Below are 26,587 nucleotides of genomic sequence, written 5' to 3' on the forward strand. Positions count from 1 at the left end.
CGGGGGTGTTTTCCCGGTCCCGTTTCCCCCTCAGGGCCCCCCCGGCCCCGGGAGGCGGTGGCGGTGGCCCCGCCCCGCCCGCGCGTTCCCGCCAGCGGCGGCCAATGGGCGCGCACGGGACGCGCGCGGGGCTTTTCCGCGCCAAACTCCAAAGCCCGCGGAAAGCGCGCGCGGCACCGGCTCCGGCACCGGCACCGGCACCGCACCCGGTGAGTCCGCCGGGACCCCCAACCCCGGCACCGCTCCCGGTGAGTCCGCCGGGACCCCCAACCCCGGCACCGCCGCCCATCGCGATGCCGCCGCGGGCCGGGGAGCGGCCGGTGGCACCGGGAGCGGGAGGACAGCGAGGGGCGCGGGGGTTTCCCCGCCCTGCCCGGGCGGTGCGGGAAGCAGCGAGAGCGCTCCGCCATGCCCGGGCGGTGACAGCTGGGTCTGGTGCCCCGGAGGGGTCGCGTCGCTCGGGGCTGCGACAGCGGGAGCGACCCCCGCCCCCGAACGGGCCCGCGGGAGGGGGTGTGGCCGTCAGGGGCGGTGCCGGCGGCACCGGTGCCCTGCGGGCCCGGGGAGTGGCATCGCCCCGGGGGCTGCGCGGGGATGACGCGGCCGGGCTGGGGCGGGTCCGGGCAGGGCGGGGGTCGCTGACGCCCGCGGTTCACCCGCCTGTCCCGGGCGGGTGTGCGGCCGGGGGCCGCGGGCCGCGCTGTGCCGGTGACGGCCCCTTTAAGACCACGCGCTTCGCCCCCTACCCCCCCTTTATCCCCTCTCATTTGCATGGTCGCGCGAGACTTGGCGCGTGGGCGCGGCGGGCGGGTTTCAATTGTGGCGCGAGATACGGCCGGCGAGAGGGGAGCCGTTAGGCTCCCGCGTGGGGGCAGGGCCGGCGCGCCGCAGCCAATCAGCGGCCGAGCCGGCCGGGCCGCCGGCCAGTGGCGCGCGGCGGGCTCGTGAGGGGGGCGCGGCCGCGGGTGCGGGCCCGCCCCGCCGGTGCCGCGGCTGAGCGCGGGCCCATTCCCGGGGCAGCGCCGGCGCCATGTGGATCCAGGTGCGCACCATGGACGGCAGCCAGACGCACCGCGTGGACTCCCTCTCCAAGCTCACCAAGGTGGAGGGGCTGCGCCTGCGGATACACGAGGTGTTCGGCGTGGAGCCCCACCGGCAGCGGCTCTTCTACCGCGGCAAGCAGGTACCGGCGCGGCGCGGGCATTGACAGCCGGGGAGCGGCAGCAGCGCGGTGCCGGACACTCCCACCCGGGCCCTGCTCCCCTCCAGCTGAGGACGGATGTTTTAATTTATTTATTTTTAATTGCGTGGAAATAAGGGGTTTTGCTGCCATCTAGTGATCCTCGCTCCCTCCCGCGTCCGTGGGTTTGCCAGGAGAGGAGCCCGCTGCCTTTATTCTTACTTTTCTTTACTGTTTTCTATCTAAGGTGTTGCTCTTCTGCCCTGACATCGCCTTTATGAAGTGCCTGGAAATTGCCAGTTATTTTATGATCTTTAAAGTGCTTAATGTTTTTGAGCCTTGTGTGTTTCACCGCTCTGAAAGCCGTAAAGATCTATTTTTCCTTTGTAAACTGGGAAAAGCATCTCATGATTTTGAAGTTCTTCAGGTCTGATATCAAATTCTCACTAGGTGCAGAACACTTGAGTGGCTCAGTGCTGTATTATGTTCTCAATAATGCGTTTACAATTGCTGTTGCACAGCTGTTTTGTTTCCTGTGAGTTAATAATGTAACTAAATTAGCAGTGAAGTCAATCAAAACCATTTAAAAATACAGTTGGTGTATTCTGCTTAGTCCTGTGCTGCTAAACTTTTGTGCTACAGAAATTCCTGAGCTCCTGTTTGGTTGATCACAGGATTAGTTTCAGGAAAAGCAGCGGGATGCTCAGCTGGCTGCAGATGGACAATTTTTTCTAGTTGCTTTTCTTTCTGTTTTAGGCAGTCTTGAGCTAACTGTACTCTGTAATTAGCAAGTGTGGCTGTAGAACATGGAAATACCCCTGGACTAGCCTCAGTCTAAGCTCAGGTACCAGTTCTAGCATAGAAGAGGCCTGTAGGATGGTAACATCACCTTTCTGTTGGGTTGGTGTAGATTTGGATGCATTACTGACCCATTTGTGTTGTAAATCAAGTGATAAGGGAGGTTGGTTCAGGACAGGTGCCACCTGTCAGCCTGTCCCTGAGGTCAGTGCAGGCAGCTGGGCTGGAGCAGGTTTTCAGAAGTGGTGACTTTCAGTCAGTGTGCCCTTGCCCTACAAAGGGAACCCCTCCTCCTGCAGCTCCAGTGTTCCCTGGCTCAGGCAGGAACGTGGCCCAGCCTCTCTCAGGCCTTGTTCCCATTGTGCTTTGTCTGGCTGTTGGAACCCCTGCAAATGTTCCATTTCTTACTTGTGAGAGTTTGGCAGTGGGGTTAGGAAATTAGCTGTGAGTTCAAACCTGCCTCCTTTGTTTGAGGTTTGTCCTCAGTGCTGGGCTCTTCTTTCTGGCTATGCTTTGAGCTCCTGTGGTTTCCTGTCCTGTTCCTGTGCTCTTCCATTTCACTTTGCACCTGTTGTCACTCGTGTCCTCTGCTGCTGCTGCTGTTCCCATGTTGGTGACACCGTGTCCTGGCTGAGAAGAAACAGCCCATTTCTGGTGTGTTCTTATGCACCTCGAGGAGTTTTCATCTCTGAACCAGCAAAAAGCTCAGACCTCTTCCTGTGCAGTCAGATTTCCAGGGATTGTTCCACAGCCATTTGATGCCATAAATCAGAATTGAATTATCATAGTGATTCCTGTGAAGTGTAAATTTTTGTGGTTTTGCTCTGCTTCCCCCTGATAGAGAACAAAGCTCCAGGGATTGCTTTTTCTGGTGGTTTAGGCTGGAAAGGGATGATCATTTCCTGTATAATTTCTTAGTCAGACCTTAAATATGTGGGGAAGCTTGTCTGAACTTCTGACTGCTCCGTGGGCTCCAGCCTCACATGTTAACTCTAAAATGGTTGTGCTCCTTAGAGCTCTTGAGAGGTTATTGAGGGGCCCCTTTCTGCCTCTGCACTTCTCTTTTTGCAGGGGCAGGGTCTTGATTTGACTACAAACTGTGCCAGACTTGCCAGATAAACTCTTAGAATTAGAGGGAGTGTGAAATTAGGACATGCCAGACTATGCTAAAGAGCGATCGAGTAGTTTCAAGTTGAATTGACTCTTTTTTGATTTTACTTTCAATGGAAAAAATGTGTGTTTGCTGGGAGAAAAGTGTGTGATTAACTCTGGCTTCTGCTTAATGCTACGAATAATGGAGATGGTGTAACAATAATCTGGATCACAATTAAAATATAAAGACAATCTGCATTAGCATTTGGGATGTGTCTGAGTTGAGGAAGAAATAATTTCCCTTTGTGTTTGGTAGGTAATGTGGAATTATCTTTGAATCCTAAGGGAAATCTGGAGGGGTCTGTAGTTGTTTAATTGATGTTTCTAGGGAACGTGCTGCAAACTTTTCCAGATCTCCTAGAGGCTGGGTAGAAGTCCAGAGCAGCATGGAAGCCTTGCTCTGGCAGATTGAAAAAAGAGCATTTAAATATGAGGGCTGAGAGGGAAGAAGGGCCCAGATCTGGCTGATAATGGTTCCCAAGCCACGTGGTGGATGTTGGCGGGCTCTGAGCTCGATGGGAGGCTGGAGCCAGCCCGGCGCAGGCGGTGAGCGGTTCCGTGAGCGGTTCCGTGCTTTCCCTGCAGATGGAAGATGGGCACTCCCTGTTCGATTACAGCGTGGGGCTGAACGACATCGTGCAGCTGCTGGTCAGACAAAGCCCGGCCGTGCTGCCTGCTGGCAGCAAGGACAAGGACCCCGAACGCTCTCGGACAGCGACTCCGGCTGCGGCTCCGGCCCCAGCGAGTCCGACAAGAGCTCCCACAACGGGGAGGCTGCGCTGGAGCTGGAGGGACAGCCCGGCACGGCCGCCCAGCCCGACTGGACAGACCCCTGCTTCGGGCTCTACAAGGTGGGTGCTCACACGCTGGGAGCCCTCAGCCTGCGCCTGGCCAGGGGAATTGTTCTCTGTGCTGGAGAATCGCTGAAAATCTTTCGCACTCCAATTGTGTGGGCAGTCCCTTTCTTCCTCTCAAGCCCTCCGACAACAAAGACAGAAATACCAACCAACCCACAAACCAATTCAATGCAACATGCTGTAGGTCAAACAACTTAATTTTTCATTTTGTCCTTTGAACTAAAGCTACAGGACATTATTTTTTTTAAAAAAAGTATTCAGAGTGTCTGGTTTGATTTTTTTTTTACAAATTTTCCCAATATTTTTGCTTGGAGAGACTACATTTGTCAAAGCTGAAATTTTCTTGAATGAACAAAAGAAAATCTCGAGCAGCTGTTCAGAATAATTTTATTTCTCTGTTTCAATGGGTTTTATTACAGATCTAGTGATGTTTTTGCCAGGTTACGAGCAAGACACTTTGAAACTCTATTACAGACTAACCAGTGATGGTTTGGGCTTGCTAACAAGGCTGGGTTTACATGTGCTGGTGTAGAATGGATTTATAACCTTATAAATTCAACCTAAGCAGACTGTAGGACTGCACAACAGGACCAGGAGAGCAGAGGAAATATTAATTTTTAAGGTGATCAGTTAAATGTCGTGATAATGGTGCAGTTCTTGAGGTAGTTAAATCTTTAAGTAGATTGGAAATGAATGCCTAATTTGCAGATCCCTTTTGGTGAGCTGTGCTCTTGGCTCTGTACAGATCAATGACCTGGTGGATGCTCGGGACACGGACATGGGAGCGTGGTTTGAAGCCACAGTTGTGAATGTAACCAGGAAAAAACCCACCAGTGGATCAGCTGAGAGCTGCCCAGATCCTGACCAGCCCACAGCTGTCCCTGAAGAGGATGTAATTTATCATGTGAAATATGATGAGTGAGTTTTGTTTTGTTGCCTTCTTGGCCAATAAAGTCATTCGGGTCGTGATGTTAATGGGAAATTTTATTGCAGATATTGCACAAATAAAAACAGAACTGGACAGTGACATAGTTATTATGTCATTGGGCCCTGGCAACTGTAAGGTTGTTTTGCAGTTGGAATTCCAGGGGGCTGGAATCATGTTTTTATGGATAGCAACATTTACAGGAAATGCTGGTGTCCAAGTGTTGAAGGGAGGCAATAATATCAAAGTCAGACTGGTTGGTTCTGGCTGTGTCTGTGTGGGAGGAGATTTTATCCTTGATGGTATTCTTGTGTTGCACAGCAAAATCAACCTGTCAGCATAACACCTGTTCCTCCCCAGAGCTGATGTTGAATCTGATTTCTGTTGTGTCCCTCCCTTCAAGTTATCCGGAGAACGGGGTGGTGCAGATGAGCTCGGGCAACGTGCGGGCTCGGGCGCGGACCATCCTCAAGTGGCACCAGCTGGAGGTGGGGCAGGTGGTGATGGTCAACTACAACCCTGATGAACCCAAGGAGAGGGGCTTCTGGTACGATGCTGAGATCCTGCAGAAAAGGGAAACAAAAATGACCAGGGAGCTCAATGCAAAGATATTACTTGGGTAAGCTGTTCATGTGGAATAAATGGAATTTTCCTGCTCTGCTTCAGCTTTCTGAGGTCTGAGTGGCTCTGCTGGCATCTGTGAACTCGAGCTGTGGGATACTTCCAAACTCTGATCTTTCCTCAACTTCTTCTAGGGAAGCTGGCGATTCCTTGAATGACTGCACAATTATATTAGTGGATGAAATCTATAAAATTGAAGAGCCAGGCACTGCTTCTCCCATCAGTTCTGGAACCCCAAAACGTGAGTCTGATGTGGAGTTCTTGCATGTCTGTCTTACCTTGTGATGTCCTGCCAGTTGTCTCTGTGAGGGTCAGAGGTTTAAGGGTCCAAGACACGTTCAGTTGTGCCTCCTTTGACCATTTCCAGTGGATCTTGGCACTTGCTGAGTGTGGTTTGTGTTTGCCCACAGGACAGAGTGGACCCGTGTGTAAAGCCTGCAAGGACAACCCAAACAAGACCTGCAGGGTGTGTGCTTGTCACATCTGTGGGGGGAAGCAGGATCCAGATAAGCAGCTCATGTGTGACGAGTGTGACATGGCCTTCCACATCTACTGCCTCAACCCTCCCCTCATCAGAATCCCAGATGATGAGGACTGGTAGGTTCTGAGGAGGTGTGTGGGGTGTCACAGTTACATCTAATTAGGAACAGGGATGTGGGTGTTTTGGGTTTGGTTTTTTTTTTTGGTAAAACTTCATCGCTTTTCTTGAGCTTAATGAGATTAGGTTTTAAGCCCATGGCTTGCACACTCCTTTTCCTAGTTTAGGGATCTAGATGCCTTTTTTGTGTACCTGCCTAAGGCCAGGGCTTGGAGCAGGCTGGGATACAGGAGGGTGTCCCTGCCATGGCAGGGCTTGGGAATGAGATGAGCTTTAAGGTCCTTCCAGCCCAAACCAGTCTGGGATCCAAAGAGGACCAAATGAGAGCTTGATGCTGGGAGGCTTCAGCAGTGCAGTGGCTTTTATGGGTCACTGCAGGCAGGCCCCATCATCAGATCAGGCACGTTTGTGCATGAGATATGTACAGTGAGAGTGGTGGGTAGTGAAATACATCTTTCAATAGATACAGAGTTAGTGAAATGCACTGGTTTATTCTCTCAGTGTTTCAGTACTGTATACAGTGATTTTATGGCCCAGCTGTTTTCTGACACATCTGCATGGCTGGTGCAAGGACAGGAGCTGTTGTAGGTTAAATTCCAGTATGGGAAGTGTTTCCATGTCCTGTCTGGTTTCACATGAGGAAATTGTAACATAACTCACTGTGTTTGGAGGAAATGCTCCTAACTGAAGGCTTTGCTACTTGTTAATTTTCACTGACTTTAGGTATTGCCCTGAATGTCGAAATGATGCAAGTGAGGTGGTTTTAGCAGGAGAGAAATTAAAAGAAAGTAAAAAGAAACAAAAGATGGCATCTGCTAATTCCTCCTCCCGGAGAGACTGGGGCAAGGTCAGTCCAAAGCTGTTTTACTTGGAGTTGTGTTTGTTCCTTTGGGCTCTTGGCTGATGCTGCTCTCTGCCCAGGGCATGGCATGTGTGGGGCGCACCAAGGAATGCACCATTGTCCCTTCCAACCACTATGGACCAATCCCTGGCATCCCTGTTGGCACCATGTGGAAATTCAGAGTTCAGGTATGAAGCTGAATCCTGGCCTGACCTACTGTGGGGAGAAAAGGGAGTGATCCAGCTCCTACAAGAAACTGAAACAGTTAATGTGGAAATGTGTGTGTCACTGGATATATGGAAGTGCAGGAGGAAAAGAATTCTGGCTTTGTCTGGGTCAAGTGTTCCATAACTAATGCTGCATTGTTGGACCATCAAGTGCTGGTTTATTTTGTTGTAGTGCTCTTTTTGGTAACTCAAAAACCCCAAAGCAAGCAGATTTGTTCCCAGTAGTTTGTCCTGGAGGTGTGTAGTGTGCCCTGGCAAGGGTGTCTCAAATATCCACATACATGAAACAGGTTTCTCATCCTGTTAGAAAGCTGGGGCAGAAAAAAGCACTGGCCTATCCAGATCTTGCTTTCAGGTGTTGAGGGAAGGTTGCTATTGCAACTCTTTCAAAACTTTATACAGATATTTAATATCTGTATTATTCTTAAGTACCTGGAGCCTTTTAATAAGCAATTTCAGTAAGAAATATCCAAGTAGTTAGATTTGCACACAAACATTATCTGTGTGTTCAGTTTACTGATACAGTCAGTGTCTTACTTTTTAGAAGCATTTTTATTTTTCTTTCTTCTGCCTGGAGCTTTTTGGAGGATGATGGGGAGAGCAGCTTCCCCCTGTGATACATGGAAAGCAAATGTGAAGTAGCACAGTTGGTTCAGCTCCAGGCCCAGTGCTGGGTGGGGCCTGTTGAGGGCAGGTGCCTCCAAAGCTGGTTTTGTCTCCCAGGTGAGCGAGTCTGGGGTGCACAGGCCCCACGTGGCAGGGATCCACGGCAGGAGCAACGATGGGGCCTACTCTTTGGTGCTGGCAGGAGGATATGAAGATGACATTGTGAGTGGATTCTGATTATTTATGCACAGAACCAAACGAGCTTGTTAAAACTCCACACCAAACACTTGCCCAGCTTCCCCCATTTCCTTCAGAAGCAAACGAGGCAAGGAAAAACTGATCTGTGCCAGCCTGAGCCACAGGATCATCCCAACCCAGTTTGATATCTCTCTGTCAGCTTTTGATCCCAGAGTTCTGACTTTTCAAGGTCTGCCTTACACCCACATTGGAACAGTCTCGTGGGCTGTGCTGCCAGCTGTTCCCTTGCAGCAGATCCTGTGTGAACCTGGGCTGCTCAGGGGTGTGACAAGACAACATTGTCACCATTGTCACCATTGTCACCTGGCCTCATCTCCTGGCAGCCTGAGGGACAGCCAGAGACTGGCCCAGCCTGGGAGCTTAAATATACAGGAAGCATCTTTCCTCTTTGAGAATGCCCTGCTAAACCTACCTGGTTGAAAGACTCTCCTGCTTTTGTTGAATTCTTTGTGTGACTGTGAAAGCCATCTGTGTTCATTTCAGGATCATGGGAATTCCTTCACCTACACGGGCAGCGGGGGCCGAGACCTCTCCGGGAACAAGCGCACGGCAGAGCAGTCCTGTGATCAGAAACTCACCAACATGAACAGGTTGGCAACGTCTGTGCTCTGTTCTGGCCTCAGCACCTGGCAGTCTGTCAGCACAGGGGCTGTTGGGGCTGTTTAAGCTTTGGAACAAGAGCCAGAATTGGATCTGGGCTGTGGTTTAGGCTGCAGATCAGTTGCAGGATGGGAATGCTCCTTTGAGTGCACTGTAAGGGGACAGAACTGTGGGTGGGGTTGGTGTCACCTGCAATACTGGCTGACACTTAAGGAACAGAGCAATGAATTGGTCTAGGACTTCTGCTCTCTCCTGGAGACCTTTGCAGCCACTGGTTACCTCAGGAGACCAGACCATTTGTAATTCTGAACTGTTACTCTCACAGATAAGCCTGGACTTGAGTGGAGGAGGTGCTCTGGGCTGCTGCATTAGGGTCATGCCATGAATAATCAGCTGTCTAACACGTGCCCCCATCAGGAGGGTCCCTGAGTGCAGAGGTGTCAGTGTCACACACAGGGGTTCCATGGCAGTAGCACACTGAACTCTGGCCTCTCCTGCAGGGCCCTGGCTCTGAACTGCAGTGCCCCCATCAACGACAAGCATGGGGCTGAGGCCAAGGACTGGCGGGCGGGGAAGCCGGTCAGGGTGGTCAGGAACGTCAAGGGAGGCAAGCACAGCAAGTATGCTCCTCTGGAGGGCAACAGATACGATGGCATCTACAAGGTGAGAAGGGCTGAGCTGGGAAAAGAGCATCTGCTCATGGCCAGGGGGCTTGTACACAGGGTGATGGACTTGCTGGGACTTTTTCAGGTTGTGAAATACTGGCCTGAGACAGGGAAATCTGGGTTCCTGGTGTGGCGTTACCTGCTGAGGAGGGACGATGAGGAACCTGCTCCTTGGACCAAAGAGGGGAAGGACAGGATGAAAAAGCTTGGCCTGACAATGCAGGTACTGCCCTGGGACATCAGCAGGACTCTCAGCTTGATAGAGAGCAGGGAATTTTCTGTTCCGTGCTCTTACTGAGGATGATCCTTAGCTAAAAATTGAGACTAATAAATGCTTCCATTCTGCTGGGTTGTTTGCTTTTATACATCAAGAGGCTAAAAGGACAAAACTCACTTTATTTCTGGTATGGGATTTCTATAGGCTGTGAAGTGCTTCCCTATAGCAGGAATCTGTTGCTTAAAATAGATCAGAAGTGCCCCTGGAGCTGGTCTCCAGAGGTCACTCTTGGGCCTGTCTTGGTCTGCAAGTCTGACCTGGTGTGTTGGCATTGAGTGCTCTTTGTTTTGTTTCCCTGCAGTATCCTGAAGGATATTTGGAAGCTGTTGCAAACAAAGACAAGGAAAAAGAAAATAACGGGGATGATGAGTTTGATACCCCAGGGAAAGGGAAGAGGAAAAGGAAATCAGCAGGTTTGTGGAGTAGGCAAGTGGATATAGAAAACCTTGGAGGTTTTTGTGCATTTTACTTGGTTACTCTTTTCTGGTGGTTTTTTGGTTTTTAAAAAAATCTTTGTGGTTTTTTTTCAGGTGGGGAGGAAACACCCATCACCTCTCCAGCAGGGACTCCAAAGAAAACTAAAGTTGAGCCATACAAGCTGACATCCCAGCAGAAATCTCTTATAAAAAGTGATGAAGCCAATGAAAAACTGTGGAATGAAGTCCTAGAGGCTCTCAAAGATGGACCGGTACGTTGGGCTTTCCCCCCAGCTGTAGTTGTGCTGCCCCCAGACACAAACCCTTGGCTGAGTTAAAGAACAGCCTCGGACCTAAAATGGTTTATTTTAGTGTAAACACCCCAGCAGGTTTAATGGGACAGGTTTTGCATATTAAGACTTGTTGAGAATCTTTCCATGATCAAAGTAATCCCTTGCATTTAATGGTGGGGGTTTGGGTTAATTTATCTTTCAGCACTAAGTTGATTCAAATGTTCTCTTTGCAGAAATTTCTGAATAAAGTGGAGGAGGCTTTTCTGTGTATTTGCTGTCAGGAGGTCGTGTTCAGGCCAGTCACCACCGTGTGCCAGCACAACGTCTGCAAGGTGGGCTGGGCTCTGCTGGGCTGGGGAGAAATCGTTCCCTGTGAGGGTGGGGAGGCCCTGGGATGGCATTCCCAGAGCAGCTGTGGCTGCCCCTGCATCCCTGGCAGTGCCCAAGGCCAGGTTGGACAGGGCTTGGAGCAGCCTGGGGCAGTGGGAGGTGTCCCTGCCATGGCAGGGCTGGCACTGGATGGGATTTAAGGTCCCTCCATCCCAGCCAGGCTGGGAGAGATCAGTTCCCTGCTCTGTGCTGTGTCCAGCAGCACTGGGGTGGGATTTAAGGTCCCTCCATCCCAGCCAGGCTGGAGTTCCCTGCTCTGTGCTGTGTCCAGCAGCACTGGGGTGGGATTTAAGGTCTCTCATCCCAGCCAGCTGGAGTTCCCTGTGCTGTGTCCAGCAGCACTGGGGTGGGATTTAAGGTCTCTCCATCCCAGCCAGGCTGGAGTTCCCTGCTCTGTGCTGTGTCCAGCAGCACTGGGGTGGGATTTAAGGTCTCTCCATCCCAGCCAGGCTGGAGTTCCCTGCTCTGTGCTGTGTCCAGCAGCAGCAGCGCTCTCAGCTGGGAGCGCAGTGCCCCTGCTCTCTCTGGTCCCTCCCCAGGAATCTCGGGGCTGGCTCGCTGTGTCAGGGCTGTGCCCAAGGAGCCCGGCTCCCTGTCCCTGACCCTGCTGGCTTCTGTCCCCAGGACTGCCTGGACAGGTCCTTCAAGGCCTCGGTGTTCAGCTGCCCCGCGTGCCGCTACGAGCTGGGCCGCAGCTACAGCATGGAGGTGAACGAGGCCCTGCAGAGCGTCCTGGCCCAGCTCTTCCCCGGCTACGGCAGCGGCCGGTGATCCCGCAGAGCACTTCTCCCTCCCTCCCTCCCTCCCTGCCTGCCACACCCAGCCTGGGCTTAATTTAACACAAAAAAAAAAGGTTAGTCTCTGTTTTCTCCCGCCCCTGCCCCTCAAAAAAATGGTTTGAAGTCTTCCTCGTTTTGAAAACAAATCTGTAAACTCCAAGGGTGATCCTTTTGTAAATTCGTGGCTTTTGTTTTTGTTCTCTATGTTGAACTTTGCATTTTTATTTTTGTTTTTCATCCCCTCAAACCTGCCATTCATCAGCACAGAATTATCTGTTTCTAATGGACTGAAAGTGCTTCCGGTGAGGCTGCTAATGATGAGGGAAGTTCTCAGAGTGCCCCCGTGCCCCCTTTATTTTTATTTTTTATTCCAAAAATGGCTTGGTTGCTAGAACAATCTTCACTGTCTGGGGATTTGGCCATCAAGGTAGACTCGTGCATCACCTTGGCAGCATTTTGATACTCATTTTGTACAAGATGGTTCCTGGCTTTGTACCACAAGTGGGTTTTTACTGTTTTTTTTGTAAGAACTGGGTTTTATACACTTGACAAAAAGCCATTTCCCGCTAATTTTGTATCTCAGAACCAGAAGGCTGCTTGCTTAGAGCCAAGTGGTTGGAGCAATATGAAGTACTACCTCACTGGACTTCTCTTAGAGAAGGATTTGTTCAGCTGGGTGCTGTCCCCTGTCCCGAAATGCCATTGTGGAATATCCTAAAGCCATTGTTAAGTGCCTTTTGTCCTTTGCTGGAAGACTGGGCTCTGAATCACTATCAAGGTCTCCTTTTTTTCAAAAGCACTGAATTGTTGGGACTTGCCAGCCGGATTCTTTGGGAGCGTGGATCACTGTAGCTGTGTGTGATTAGTGGGGATTTGCAGAGGATCAGGTTTCCTAATTATAGGTGTATTGGGGAGTTTTTTCCTTTGTTTCACTGCATTTCTACCTGGAAATGAAAAATAACCAATTCTGGCTTTTCTCTGAACCGTTTTGTATTGGCCATGCCTGGAGAAGGCTCCCTTGGTCTCCCTCTAACATTACCAAAGTTTGCAGTTTGATACCTCAGCAAGACAGGGATATTTTTAATCACACTTTTCTGCAGACAGACTGGAACAAATGTGCCTATTATTGGTTTCCTCAATTCTTACCCTTTGCAAAGTGGTTATGTTAATATGTTAGGGAAAAAGACCCCGCAACATTTTATACATTTTTTGATTAATTTGTCAATTTTTTGTATAATGTGCAAGTTGATGTTCTCAAAATAAATATCTTTTCAGATTAATTGTTGACTGTTCTCCTTCAATTCTTTTGATCCAAAGTAGGTTTCCAGACCCAGTTCCTTGTGCAGGAATTTGAATTTATGTCCCATTAAGCCAAGCCTTTTATTTTTCTAAGGGTTATGATTTCCATTATGATTTTTCACTGCAAGTTTGGAGAATCCTTATTTGCTGATCTTCAGCATAATTGCTTCTAGGCACTAGTGAGGGCATGTGCTATGTTCAAGATTCTTCAAACTTTACTTTTACCTTACATTAGATTTCCACTGCTCCAGAACCACAAACACCAACTGGCAGTTGGAATTTTGTCCATTTAATGAATAAACTCCAAAGCTGTTGCAAGTGCCAAGTCCTGCATCATATTTGAGGTGTTACAGGAGCAAGTGTGAGCTTCTCCACAAACCAGAGGAACAACTTCAGCCACTGAGGTTTTCACAAAGGCAGATGAAGGAAATAAAGCACCATTAAGGTGGTAAAAACAAAATCTGTGAAATTAAGCAGCACTAGCACCATCTGCCCTCTTTAAAATAAGTTTATTTTAAGGTCATTGGTAGCATGAAACATTTTCAGATATTTAGATATCATTGAAAATGTCCTTGTGCTTTTTATTCTGTGTTGTGATGGGAAGAATTGGACGTGAGTGACTGAAAGTGAGGAAGTGTTTCTGCACTTAAATTGCAATAACTGCAATGACTTCCTTCGTTTATTGGTTTTGCTGTTATTTGGGACTTGAAAAACAAACTTTGTTTCCTCCATAGGTGCCAATGTACTGTTCTGTTCGTGGCTTTTTTAAGCAACAATTACAATTCCTCTGCAAATTGGACACTTTCTGGTGAGATGTGCCACAATTATCTGTCCCAAATTACAAAGCCCTACCAGGGCAATGCCCGTGCTGCTCAGCGAGCGGGTTTGCCTGTGGGTACAAGGGATTCCGTGCTGGGGCTGATGTGCTGGGCTCATGTTTCACCTCCCACTCCCACCCGGCTCCATTTCTGGGCCAAATCCCCGAGATGGGAGCGGGAGGGGAACAAAGTTTCCTGGGGAGGGGAGTGACAGCAGCAAAAACCCAACCAAGGACCGGCTCCTGTTCTGGGATCCGTTCCTCGGTCGCTGCCGGTCCCCTCTGTCCCCCCGGTCCCCGCCGTTCCCCGCCCGGCCGCGCGGGGGCGCGCGCGCTCGCCGCTCCCCCATTGGCGCAGCGCGGCCGCAGCGCCCCCGCCCCGCGCTGTGCGGCTCCTCACGTCCTCACTGCCCCGCCCCGCGCCTGACGGGCACCGCGCGCCGCCTATCAGCGCCCGCCCGGCGCCCGCCTCGTCCAATAGCCGCTGGGGGCGGGCCGCCGCCAGCAGAAGGCGGCGTGCGATTGGCGGAAAGCGCCTGAGCGACGGGAGCGCTCCCCGCTGCCCCGCCTGTCGGTGGGCGGACCGTCTCTCCGCGCCGCCGGCCAATCAGCGCCCAGTCTTGCCTTGTTATTCGGCGATCGGGCTCGCCACTGGCTGGACCCGCCGTCCGTCCTTGGCGGCGCGGCCAATGGGCGTGAGGGCGGTGCCGCGCCCGGCCAATGGGCGCGGCGGGGAGGCGGGCGCAGGTGGTGGCCGCGGGGCGCTGCGCTCGCCTGGGCGCCCCCCTTCGCTGCGCCCCCCGCGCCGCCGAGGGCCCCGCGCGCAGGTACGGCCGGACCGCGCCCCCGCCCCGCCACCGGCACCGCCACCGGCACCGGCCCGAGCGGCCCCGCCGGGCCCGCGACCCGCGCTGCGCCCCCCGCCGCGTCGGGCCCGCTGCCGCTCCCGGCCCCGGCCCCGCCGCTCCCGGCGCGGCCCCGGCGCTGCCGCTCCCTTCCGGGCCCGCGGCCCCGCGCGGCCTCCCCCGCAGGCCGGCCCGGACGGGCCCGCACCGGCCCCGCCGCGCTTTGTGTGGGTGGCACTCCTGGGCAGCGGCAGCCCCGGCGTCCCGGTGCCCCGAGCCGGGGCTGCCCACGGGGATTCACCGCCCGCGGCGTTCGGGACACAAACGGGGATCAATGGCGATCCCGGGGCCCGGCTCGGGGCCGGGGGCTGGGGGCGAGCAGGGGCTGCCGCTGGCTCCGTGATTCGGTGCTGGGAAAACCGGGGGCAGGAAGGTGACAGCGGCCGGGGCCGGGCTGGTCTGTCGGTGCTCCCCTCCTCCGGCACTGTCAGAGTCTGGGCCCAGCCGCGGCGCTTCTCTGCCGTTCCTGTAAATTCTCTGTCAATTCCTCGTGCGTGTGCGCGGTGTGACCCCGCACAGCCGCGCTGTCCCCGGGCCGGCGGAGCGGGCACAGCCCGGGACCCTCGGGAGCCGCGGGGTTTGTGTGACTGCCCCGGCCCCAGGGGCTCCTGTGTGCGCAGGACACGGGATGGAGGGGGAACCCTTCGGGAAAGCCTTCCTTGGGCTCTGCAGCGGGGACAGGAGCCCGGGAAGGGCTGGAGCGGTGCCAGGGCTTGGCATGGAGCTCAGGGGAAGGTGCTGGGCACTGCCCAAGGTGCTGGGCACTGCCCGGCTCCCCAGGGAATGGTCCCGGCCCTGTCAGGGGGCCCAGGGTGGGATTGTTGGGGTCTGTGCGGGGCCGGGGGCTGCCCTGGATTCTCCTGTGGGTCCCTCCCGGGTCGGGACGTTCTGGGATTCCCCCAAAGGTGTTCTTGGCTTTCCTGGGGCTCGTGCTTTTGAAGGTGTTGAGGAGCCAGGGGTGTTGCAGAGAGGCAGCTTTGGGCCTCTGTGTAGTGGGGGATGAAGGCACCAGGTTCGGTTTCATCCCTGCTCCCTCTGCGTTGGGATGGAGCTGCTGCTCTGCCCTAGGACGCTGGATCTGTGCTCTGTAACTCGTTTGTGCTGGGCCAGTGGAAATCGCTGTTAGAGCAAGCATGACCCTCCCAAAACTAAGGTTCCTTTAACCAAAAAGAGTCAATTTTAAGGAGCTCTGTCCATCTGAAACCTGATAGCATTTCGCCCACAACATTGCTTATTTCCTGGGAACATTTGCTTTTTTCTCGTCACTTTCCTTTTCCTGTTTCACTGAAATTCACAGAGTCTTAAGCCTAGAATCTCGAACTTACAGTTACATTTCAGCAATTACATCAAGTAACTGTCGGAGCACCCAGTAATTGCTCAGTGACAGCAAGTTCCCAGTTCTTGGGCTTCCCTGTAACAAGAGAAGGAAGTTGGGGCGGGCTGACCAACTCCTGCAGTGCCAGAGGATCCTGAAGGAATCCTGAAGGAATCCTGAAGGAATCCACGGCTGTTCCTGCCTCATGAGAGGCAGGAGTTCCTCCCATGCAAAGGAGATGTAGGTGGATATAAAGTGATTCCTTGTTCCAGAGCTGGTGTTCACGGATGAAACATTCACTGAAGCATCTTTTGACAGGAAAATTCTGTCTAACCCTCCGTGGTGGATTGGAAAGAGATAATTCCCTTGACTGGCCCAGTGGGACCAGAATATATAATATATATAATATATATAATATATATAATATATATAATATATATAATATATATAATATATATAATATATAATATATTATATATTATATATAATATATATAATATATATAATATATCATATATATTAAATATCTCATATATAATATATATCATATATTATATATTATATATTATATATTATATATTATATATTATATATTATATATTATATATTATATATTATATATATAAACATGATGTATTAAATATGTAATATATTAATATATATGCAAAAGGACATAAATATATATATATATAAAATATATAGAAGGAGTCAGTTTTGTCAGTAAGTCAGAACACTTTGGTAAAGACCCAACAAACACGGGTGTCACGTTCCAAGTTTGGCTTTAGGATGAACGTGGGCTTTTATAAATAAAAATAAATGAGAGGTTTCACCAGCTTTTGATGGGAAGTCAGGAGCAAAATTCACTTTCAGGGAGAATCCCGCCCGTTTGCTGTAGATAATCCTGGCCGTTGGTCATGGGAAGTGCTCACCTGTTCCCCTGAGCTGTGGGGACACTGCTGCTCTCACTGGAGCTGTTCTCAACTCCTGCCATGCACCAGGGAGAGATTCAGCAGACAAAGTGGGAGTTCCACAGCTCTGCAGGTGTTTTAGATCACCCAAAATACAGACAGCTTCTGAAAACTCGCAGCTATTTCCATATAAAAGGTCGTAAGAAATTTGATGTGAGTTGGGAGAACCAGTTTGGCCAGACCTGCTGGAAGGGCTCTGTGAGGATTTCACATTTATGCAGGGTTGTGTTTTATTTCCTCCTGGGATGTCCAGCAAACAGTGTCAGCATTAGGAGGCTCTGATTCACCTTGCAGGTTTAAATCTCATTTTTGAGAGCAGGCAATCCACCTGAGAGCAGAAAAGATCGTGGTGAGCTGCAGGCTGAGCCGCCCAGGCAGTGAGGGAGGGAGAGCTCTTGGCAGTCAGGAGAAACTTGGTTCCTCAATGAATTCTGGGCAGTCAGCAGGGCTCGGGACTGGTGGATTTCCCTTCCTGACCCCTCCAGGGCTCGGGGTGTGCTGTGGGGAAGGGTTTGCAGAGCCTGTGCTGCCCCACGTTCCTTCACTGGAGCATCTGTTAATAGCAAAGATGGATGACAGCTAAATGTGTCACACGAGTGAGGGATTTGCTTAATGGCTTTGGATGCCACTGGGATCCTCCGGCTGCACGGGCGCTGCTGGAAGGAATTATTTGTCATCTGCTGAAGAATTCAAGGGGGTTTGTCCGTTTGCAGTAGCAGCTGAAACCCTGGATGCTGCAGAATGTTGGCAGAAATCCTGTCATTTCCCACAGGCTGGGGGATATTAATGACTTATCACTGTGGGATATGAGAAAGGTGTTTCTCCCTTTTCAGTGTTCTCCACTGCACTGATTGTTGCTTAATAAGATTTTCTCTTTTTAACCTTTGTTCTGACCAAATATGTTCTGTCTTGTCACAACTTAGGGATAGAGCCATTTGCTACCATGGCTTAATTAAGGTGCTTATTTTCATTTATATTTTCATAGGGTCAGTCACTCTCCTTTATAAATGAGGCAGCTCCTCAGTCATGCTCTCCCTGGGTTACACAGGAGGACACGTTTGTGTTCTGCCCTTCCTTGGTCTGGGTGTGCCTCACTCGTGGCAGAAGTGACCTGAAGCTTCATTATTTTTGTGTTTTATAAGGCTCATGAGCAAGCCACAGTTCCCAGATCCTTAGAGAATACAGGATTGTCCTTTTGTTCCTAAATCTCCTAGAAATCCTGCTTTTGAATACGGCCCAAGAAGTGAATATTGGAGGTTGGTGGGGGGCTGAGGTGATTTCTGAGGTTTTCTGATATTCTTTCACAATTTTGGCTACAGCCCAGGGCAGTGGAGAGGCCTTTGGTGAGGTTTTGGTGCAGATAAGAAGTTTTTATGGAGTTTCCCATATTTGATCTCAGTTCTGTTGGCAGAACAAGCAGCACAGCATTGCCTAGGTGGGGTGGGTCAAGTTTGGAGCTGCAGCTTCCAGAGAGACCTGAGTAAAACAGAGCTGGGAGAGATCCAAATTGTCTCATTTCACCTCGAAGCCCTGGGGTTAATTTAGGCTTTAAATTGTCACTCCTGGAGCTGCAGGTTTGGCTGAAAGGTGTGAAATGGGTGCGAGCTGGGAGAAGCCTGGGGGGGGAGTGAGGTTTCTGGGGGTACCCGGGGGTACCTGGGCAGGTGAGCTGGGCAGGGGCTGGGGTACCTGGGGTACCTGGGGTACCTGTCCAGGTGAGCCGCAGTTCTGCAGGGCCGTGCCAGGCTCGCTGCTCCTGTGCCCGAGCTCCGGGAGCATTCCCGGGATGTGCTGGCAGCTGGAAGTGGGTCAGTGTGTCACACCCAGCCCGGGCATTGCCTCGGGCACAAAACCAGCCCAGGGCTTCCTTTTGTATGGGCAGGGTGGTTAAAAACGCCTCTGACAGCCCCATTTGTTGAGGGCTTTTGTTATAAAAATCTAAAGGAGCTTAGAGAAGTTGCTGAGGGCTCCAGGCTTTCTGTTCTGGTAGGGTTGTGGAAGGAATACTGGGAATTAGTCCTTAAGGTGTTACCTGATGCAGGAATCACCTTTTGGGCAAAGCTCTGCAGTAGTTGAGGTTCCTGCTTGCTTTGCAAGGTTCTGATGTCCTTTCTTGTAGGAATAAAGGCTGTGGGATACTTGATTTGAACATTTGCAGTGCTGCTGCCTTGGATTGAGGCGCCATGGCTTAAAACTTGGAACTCCTGCTCAGATTCCACGGCTCAGTCCATGTGAAGTGCCTTTTCTAATACTTGTTTGTTTTCCTGAAGCCTTGCAGTGAGATAAGAAATGCAGCAGAGATAACTGGTGCCATGCAGCAAACGGAGCCTCCCGCAGTCCTTGGGAAGGCTGGGCCTCAGCGCTGCTTAGTGAACTGATTTGTGTGGTTTTAGGGTGACTTTATCTTGTCTGTTCAGTCAAACTTTGTGAGTTTTTGAGGTTCTGATCTGGATTTAGTCAGAAATAACCATTACATGTTAACTACCCTGCCTCAGGCAATAATAAACTGTTTTAAAGTAATCCAGATTTATTGCTCTTAAATGTAACCACTTTTTTTTCCCTTTTTAAATACTGTTTGTGACTAAATAATTTTGTTGTTAGAGAAGTGTGTGAGTAACTGTGCACTTCTACAGCAAAGAGGGTATTTTGGGGGAAAATTTTATTTTCCCTTAATGAGCTACATATGCTGCTTGATTTCAAGTACAGGAGGATCTGGAATTGTGGGGGAGTCTTGTGGAGTGTAAAATTTAATAGAAAATAACTCTCAATTTGTCAAATCCCAAGCACTGTAGATCTTCATCCCTGTGCTGGGTGGGAATGTTGCCTCTGTTCCTCTTTCCCAAATATTTCCTCTGTTGTGTTTACTTAGCCTTTGTGGAGGATATCCAGAACTCAAAGCAATTGAAATGTTAAAAATGTGATGAATCAAATCTATAAATATTTTGGAGGGAAGGGTGTTAGTTTAAATCCTTGCTGTGATTGCACAGTTGTTTAACACTGAGCTGAGCAACAGCAAACTTCACATTTAAAAATTTACAATTTGTTTGTCGAAGTGCTGGAATCTGATTCTTGGGAATAGAAGGGAAGGAGATCAGCAGTGGGGCAGCAGCAGGAGCTGCTCAGAAATCCCAGCCCTTTTTCTGGAGAAAGGATTCCCAGTCTGTCAGTCCTGCAGCAAGCTCCAGTCCTTGATCTCAGCTGGGTGTCCTGGACTTTTTCTGTGCTCTACAAAGGTTTCAGTCAACAGGTGCAGGATTTCAGTCACAAAAGTGCCTTGGTTCACATCACTTTTGGAAGGGAAACGTCTCATGTAAAAGTCATTGAAATTAAAACTCAATTCTTTGTGTGCACTGAGATCGTCCCTCTGGAGACAAGTTTTTGTGCTTCCTCACAATGGTTGAAAATGAGAAGGTTTTCATAATATTTCGGGTTGTTACTCTCTGACAAAGAAACAGAATGTATCCAGCTGAGACAAATACCTTCACTCTTCTTTTCAGGAGCTGCTGGGGACTCTGAGTGCCGAATCCTCCTTCTCAGTATTGAGAGAAGGGTTTGTTCCCACCTGGCCCTCACCTGCAGCCCTGCTGGGGCTGGAAGGAGCTCTCACAACAGTCAGATTCTGCTCTGGAACCTTCCAGGGCTGCTGGCAGCTCGTTAGGGCGCTGCCTCATTGGGGCCATCTCCTGGAAATCCCAGATGAAGCTGCAGCTCTGTCCTGCTGTGTGTCCTGTGTGATCCCAGGAGCTGGGACAGAGCTGGCCACAAGTCCTGGCACTGCTTTCCCAAAACGATTCCGTGTGGGAAGCACTTGGGACAGAAATTCTCCTCTCCCCAAGCTTTCCCTGGGCCTGGGTGTTCCCAGCTCCTTGGGGCTGGTGGGGAAAGCTCCCACATCTCACTGAGCTCATGGACCTGATTCCCCCCTTCCCATGAGCTCTGTGGCCATTTTATTGCAATAGCTTAATTGGTTTGGTTAGCTAAATGTACATTATCTAGGGTGGGTGTTGAAATGTTCTTTAGATGGGACTGCACATGGAAAAACCTTGTGTTTCGCTGTGTCTGGACTAAAGAATTCCAGAGTGCCAGGTGATGCTGCTTGTATTGAGGCAGTAGACCTTTTAATTAATTAATTAAGCTTTGCAGGAAGCAGTTTTATCCTTTAATTAGTTGATTAAGCTTTGCATGCAGTAGTTTTTGATCTCCCTTTCTTACAGGAACACGTATTTTCACTCTTTGCTCTGAGTTTATTGACTAAAAATTGGAATTTTGTGAGAGAATCTTGAGGGAGGGATGGGATAAAGCCTGGCTTTGGCTGTTTGTTTTGCCCTGGCTGTGGGTAAAGCTGCAGACCCTGGGAAGCCTCTCTGGAGCAGATGGCGCTGGCAGGGCTCCTGCTCAGGATGGAATTCACTCCTGAGCCAGCTCCTGCCGGGGCTCCCCGCTCCCCTCGGCCCCTGCCATTTCCAGACCCTGCCCAAAAATAGCCCCAGTGTTCCCAGAAGCTTGTGGCAGGCTTTGGGATGGTTTCTGTCCTGTCCCACTCCCCTGCAGCCCCTTTCCCTGCAGCTCAGCCCCGTTTTGCTGGGGGATTTGAGCAAAGCCCTGGCAGATGGGTCCCCAGCTCCCCTGGCTCATCCCAGGGATTTCCTTCTTGTGTTCCTGCAAAACATTTGTGCAGGAAAGCCTCCCCGTGGGCAGGGATCAATCTGCTGCTTCTCCTCCAGTGCTGACCCTGAAACAGCAGGTTTTGTTCTCAAAAGGCAGTTTTTGTTCCTTGTTTGGCAAGGTTGGCAATCTCCTTGGGCAGGGCCACCCTGAAGATGGAGGGGTTGCTTAAATGGCCCTTTTGTTTCCAAGCTGCAACAATTCCTGTTGGAGGTGAGACGTATCTTGGGGTGAAGGGGGTGAAATGGTATTTTTCTCCTTCAGTTGGTTTTGCTCTGGGATTTCCTGCAATACTGGGATTCGTAATTTGATTTTATTCTGGGCTGGGTTCTGCATCTCTGGCTCCTGGCTTGGGAAGGGCTTTTCTGCTGTGAGGAGCTGTGATTTTATGCATAAAATTCCTTTAAAGACTCCTTGGGGAAGGACATAAGACTTGCAGATCCTTGTTTTGAAACAAACTTGCATAAAAGTTACTGTGTAAAATTCTAATGTTTTCTGGCTTCTAAAATTTCACTCAAAACTGTTCATGTGCCTTTGAAATAAAAAGTTTTACCCAGTTAAAATGGAACCTTGGTGCCCTGGGTGTGGAGTCTGCCCACTTTAGTGTGAAGCTGGTTTTAATTCCAGGAGCTGGGAGCACTGGCTGTCTCTGGGGCGAGTTCTGTGCCGCACTCACCCATTCAAACACAGAGCTGGGAGTACTCCCTGCTTCGTTTTGTGTTTTCCTAACACTACCAGTGCTTCCAGGAGCATCTGCAATACTTCTTGGCTGCTTTGAAATCAGTTTAAACACACTTTAAATGCTTGTTTTCCATGTGAAAGCCTGGCAGGAGCTGTTTCCCTGCAGCTCATCCTCCGCAGCCCAGCACTGCCATCTCGTGAGTGCTCGGGGTGTGGAGCTGCTGCAGCTCCTCCTCATGGAGAACTCCTTCCTGGGGATATTCGCAGCTGAAACGCCACTAAAACCTTTTGTTTCCCTTACACATTTCCAGCATAACCTTAAAAATGTCTATTTTAAAAATCGTGATTTTATCCTGAACGGTTTGATAGTTTGTTTTGAATGTTTGGAATTGTGTGTCTGTATTTCTGGTAAGACTTGCCTGACACTTTGTTCTGTTTATGTACATTGCAAAGACAAAGTGTAATGAAGCTACATTAAAAAAAGAAACCCCTTAATTTTATAAGTTTTAGCGTAGTTTAGCACATGAAAAAACCCCAAATTTGGGAAAGCTGTTGGGTTTGAACCTAAACAGAAAATGGTGAAGCATTTTGGTGGAAAACTTGCGGGGTGGCAAGTTGTGCATAGTGACAAAGCCGAAGGTGGTGAGGAGTTGTTATTTTTGTGGCACCATCCTGAGGAGGCACCACTTTCTGTGCTGAACTGGGGGCAGATGTGGTTTATATTTAGCCCCGGCCGGGCTCTCGGGTGATCCTCGTGTCAGGAGTTCCTGTCTAAGTGGATTTTTGGTTGGGAGCTCCTCGTGTCCATGTCAGAGGGTCGTTCTTACAAACCCCCCTTGTGGGAGTCGCGGGAGGAAATGAAAAATCTCTGCAGGCTTTCTGTGGGGCTCCTTAGAGATGGCAGGTAGAAACCAAAGGTTTAACCAGTATTTTTTCCTCCTGGTGTCCCTGTGTGTCCCCTGTGCAGGACTGGAGCTATGGGGTCGGAAAACCCCAGCCCGCAGAACCCTGGCTGTAAGATCATGACCTTCCGGCCCTCGCTGGAGGAGTTCCGCGACTTCGGGAGGTTCATCGCCTTCATGGAGTCCCAGGGAGCCCACAGGGCAGGCCTGGCCAAGGTGAGGGGATGGCTGAGGGCTGGGCCAGGGTGAGGGGCTGGCCAGGGTGAGGGGCTGGCCAAGGTGAGGGGCTGGCCAAAGGCAGGAGCTGGCCCAGGTGAGGGGCTGGCCAGGGTGAGGGGCTGGCCAAGGTGAGGGGCTGGCCAAGGTGAGGGGCTGGCCAAAGGCAGGAGCTGGCCCAGGTGAGGGGCTGGCCAGGGTGAGGGGCTGGCCAGGGTGAGGGGCTGGCCAGGGTGAGGGGCTGGCCAAGGTGAGGGGCTGGCCAAGGTGAGGGGCTGGCCAAAGGCAGGAGCTGGCCCAGGTGAGGGGCTGGCCAGGGTGAGGGGCTGGCCAGGGTGAGGGGCTGGCCAAAGGCAGGAGCTGGCCAAGGTGAGGGGCTGGCCAAAGGCAGGAGCTGGCCCAGGTGAGGGGCTGGCCAGGGTGAGGGGCTGGCCAAAGGCAGGAGCTGGCCCAGGTGAGGGCTGCCTGGGAGGTGGAGCTGCCTTCCAAGGGCCTGAGGTCTTGTTTGTGTTCATGGAGCTGAACACGGTGTGTGTTTTGGAACACTGTACCTGGAATCTCTGGTTTGGTTATGGAGACAGGAAAGGAGAGGAGCTACAGGGGTTTTGTAGAGCCATGGAGTGTCCTGAGCTGGGAGGCACGCACAGGAACATCCAGTGCAGCCCCTGGCCCTGCACAGACACCCCAACAATCCCACCCTGGGCATCCCTGAGGGCAGCCTCAGGGCTGGGACCATTTCTTGGGGAGCCTGGGCAGTGCCCAGCACCCTCTAGTTATGAGAACTCTTCATGTGAAGATTCTGAATTCCAGTACCTGACACGGAACTGCTTGGAAAACCCCAGGACTCAGTGATTAGAAAGGGTGTTTCTGTGGCCATGTCAGCACAGGCTGATGAGATCATTTGCTCTGACAAGGACTTGTTAGGAGTGGTGTTTAGCTGGCCGTAATAAAGCACAGTGGAGAAATAAAGCTGTTAGGCATGGAATAATTCTTATTTCTTCTAAAACACAGGTCAATTACTGGGTTTATTGCTGCTCTAAAGAGAGCTGGCTATTGATGAAGAGCTCTCCGTGGAATGTTTCCTTGTCCACTCAAGTGTACAAGCAATTACCTTCCAGGACTCTGCTAGGGAGATTATTTTAATAGAGCTTGTTGGTGACTTCCAGATATTGTAAAGAAATGACTTTACTTGTAGGATTAATCTGAGCATTCCAGGTCAGTTTTGAGCTCTGTAGGGGAAGTGGAGCCCCTGGTGCCCCCCAAACCCAGGGCTGCAGTGTTTGTGACAGTTCCATGGTTTTGTTCCCTGCAGTGTCTGTGATATTCCATGGTTTTGGTCCCTGTTCAGGTGATCCCCACAGCTGCATTGTCTGTGACAGTTCCATGGTTTTGTTCCCCACAGTGTCTGTGACAGTTCCATGGTTTTGTTCCCCGCAGTGTCTGTGATATTCCATGGTTTTGGTCCCTGTTCAGGTGATCCCCACAGCTGCAGTGTCTGTGACAGTTCCATGGTTTTGTTCCCCGCAGTGTCTGTGACAGTTCCATGTTTCTGTCCCCTGTTCAGGTGATCCCCCCCAAGGAGTGGAAGCCACGGCGCACCTACGATGACATTGATGACATGGTGATCCCAGCTCCCATCCAGCAGGTGGTCACAGGCCAGTCAGGGCTCTTCACCCAGTACAACATCCAGAAGAAGCCCATGACCGTGGGCGAGTACCGGCGCCTGGCCAACAGCGAGAAGTGCGTGCCTGCAAGGGGTTCACGTGGGCATGGGGCAGCTCCTGGGAAGCTTTTCTTGCCCAAAACTAGCTGATGAGAAAGTGCAGCCATGTTAAATGTGGAGCATTTGAGGGGAAACTGCTTTTGTTGAGTCTCAAGCCAGTTTGTGACTTGGTGGGCTTTGGTGCATCTCAGAGCTTTTTCTGAGAGTTGGTGTAGAAGGATTGTTCAGGGTCAGCATTTGGTTGAGAATCTTTCTGAAAAGAATGGCTTGGGACCAAAAAGGGATCTCTTGGCTCTTCTGGAAAAGGTGTTCCATGGCTGGGGTAGAAATCCAAATACCTTGGGGTGCTTGGGCTGAGACTGGTGACACAAGTGTCTTCCAGAGTGCCTGGGGACTCTGCAGGGCACTTCATCAGTTGGGATGTGCCAACTGCAGTCTCAGCCTGGTTCCAGAGTCTGGAGTGCTCCAGAGCTCTGGAGGACCCTGGGTTTTAATCGGGACTGAGATTATGCAGCCATGGCTTTAAGCTGAAGGAGGGTGGATTGAGATGGGATATTGGGAAGGAATTCCTGGCTGTGAGGGTGGGCAGGCCTGGCACAGGTGCCCAGAGCAGCTGGGGCTGCCCCTGGATCCCTGGCAGTGCCCAAGGCCAGGCTGGACAGGGCTGGGAGCACCTGGGACAGTGGGAGGTGTCCCTGCCATGGCAGGGGTGGCACCGAGTGGGATTTAAGTTCCCTTCCAAGCCAAACCATTCCAGGACATTCAGCTTTGGAGTTTTCCTGGCCCCTGAGAGCTGTGGGATAACCTCACCTCAGGTCCCCATGGGATGGGGATGTGGTGCTGTACGTCCAGCCTGCCCCAGAGGGTTTGTGCAGAGGTGGAAAAGGCAGCAGTTCTGTGAATTAAAGGTGAAATACACCTCAGAGCTGCTGTGCTGGCTGCTCTCAGGACTTCTCCCATCCCTGTGCTCCCTGGCAGGTACTGCACCCCTCGGCACCAGGATTTTGAGGACCTGGAGCGCAAGTACTGGAAGAACCTCACCTTTGTGTCCCCCATCTATGGGGCTGACATCAGTGGCTCCCTGTATGATGCAGTAAGTGCAGTGCTTCTCCTTCATTTATTTCAGACACTGACTTCCTTATTGCACTTTTCTCATTGAGGAGCAGTAATTCAGAATTTCATTGATGTAACCACCCTAAAAAAACCCCAATACCTTTGTGTTTTTCCCCTCGTTACAAAAGTGGGACTAAACTTCCCCTGAGATTCAGGACAATAGTGGAAGCTGTGAAAAGCTGACTTTTAGTAGAAAAATGAGGAAAAGTGTGATTTAAACAAATTCTTTTGCAGACTGTGGCAAAAAAATGTCTATACCTTTGGTTTTGTTTCTTTTTTAAGGGAATAAAATGGAGATTTCTGCTGAAGCTCCTTAGAAAGCCAGAGAAAACCAGCATTTCAAGAAAATGGTGCTACATCAAAAATATTTTTGAGTCTTAACATAAATAATTTGCATTTGGATTTTAAATTATTTACATTTGGATTTTAAATTATTTGCATTTGGATCTTTTCCTTGTAGGCAGCTCCATTAGGATACAATGCACCTGCACACTGAATTA

The 26,587-nt window shown here is 50.8% G+C and overlaps 2 protein-coding genes across 2 annotated transcripts in view; both read left to right on the plus strand.

Moving 5' to 3' along the window:
• The first annotated feature begins 105 nt into the window (after positions 1-105).
• UHRF1 (ubiquitin like with PHD and ring finger domains 1) lies at positions 106-12,763 on the plus strand. The gene is given in 18 exon segments (XM_030966508.1): positions 106-248; positions 1,021-1,183; positions 3,716-3,832; positions 3,835-3,981; positions 4,733-4,905; positions 5,316-5,531; positions 5,668-5,774; positions 5,944-6,130; positions 6,855-6,978; positions 7,053-7,160; positions 7,923-8,027; positions 8,547-8,653; positions 9,164-9,326; positions 9,414-9,551; positions 9,907-10,018; positions 10,136-10,293; positions 10,548-10,646; positions 11,329-12,763. Coding segments are annotated over 17 exon segments (2,361 nt in total). The 5' UTR covers positions 106-248; positions 1,021-1,030; the 3' UTR covers positions 11,476-12,763.
• A 1,575-nt stretch (positions 12,764-14,338) lies between these two features.
• The window catches only part of KDM4B (lysine demethylase 4B), a 69,351-nt gene continuing 57,102 nt past the window's right edge, over positions 14,339-26,587 (plus strand). The window contains 4 exon segments of the mRNA XM_030966500.1: positions 14,339-14,426; positions 23,101-23,251; positions 24,816-24,991; positions 25,953-26,067. Of these exon segments, the coding sequence (XP_030822360.1) occupies positions 23,111-23,251; positions 24,816-24,991; positions 25,953-26,067 (432 nt within the window). The 5' untranslated portion in view covers positions 14,339-14,426; positions 23,101-23,110.

This window comes from Camarhynchus parvulus, chromosome 28, assembly GCF_901933205.1.
Source record: "Camarhynchus parvulus chromosome 28, STF_HiC, whole genome shotgun sequence".
NCBI lineage: Eukaryota > Metazoa > Chordata > Aves > Passeriformes > Thraupidae > Camarhynchus > Camarhynchus parvulus.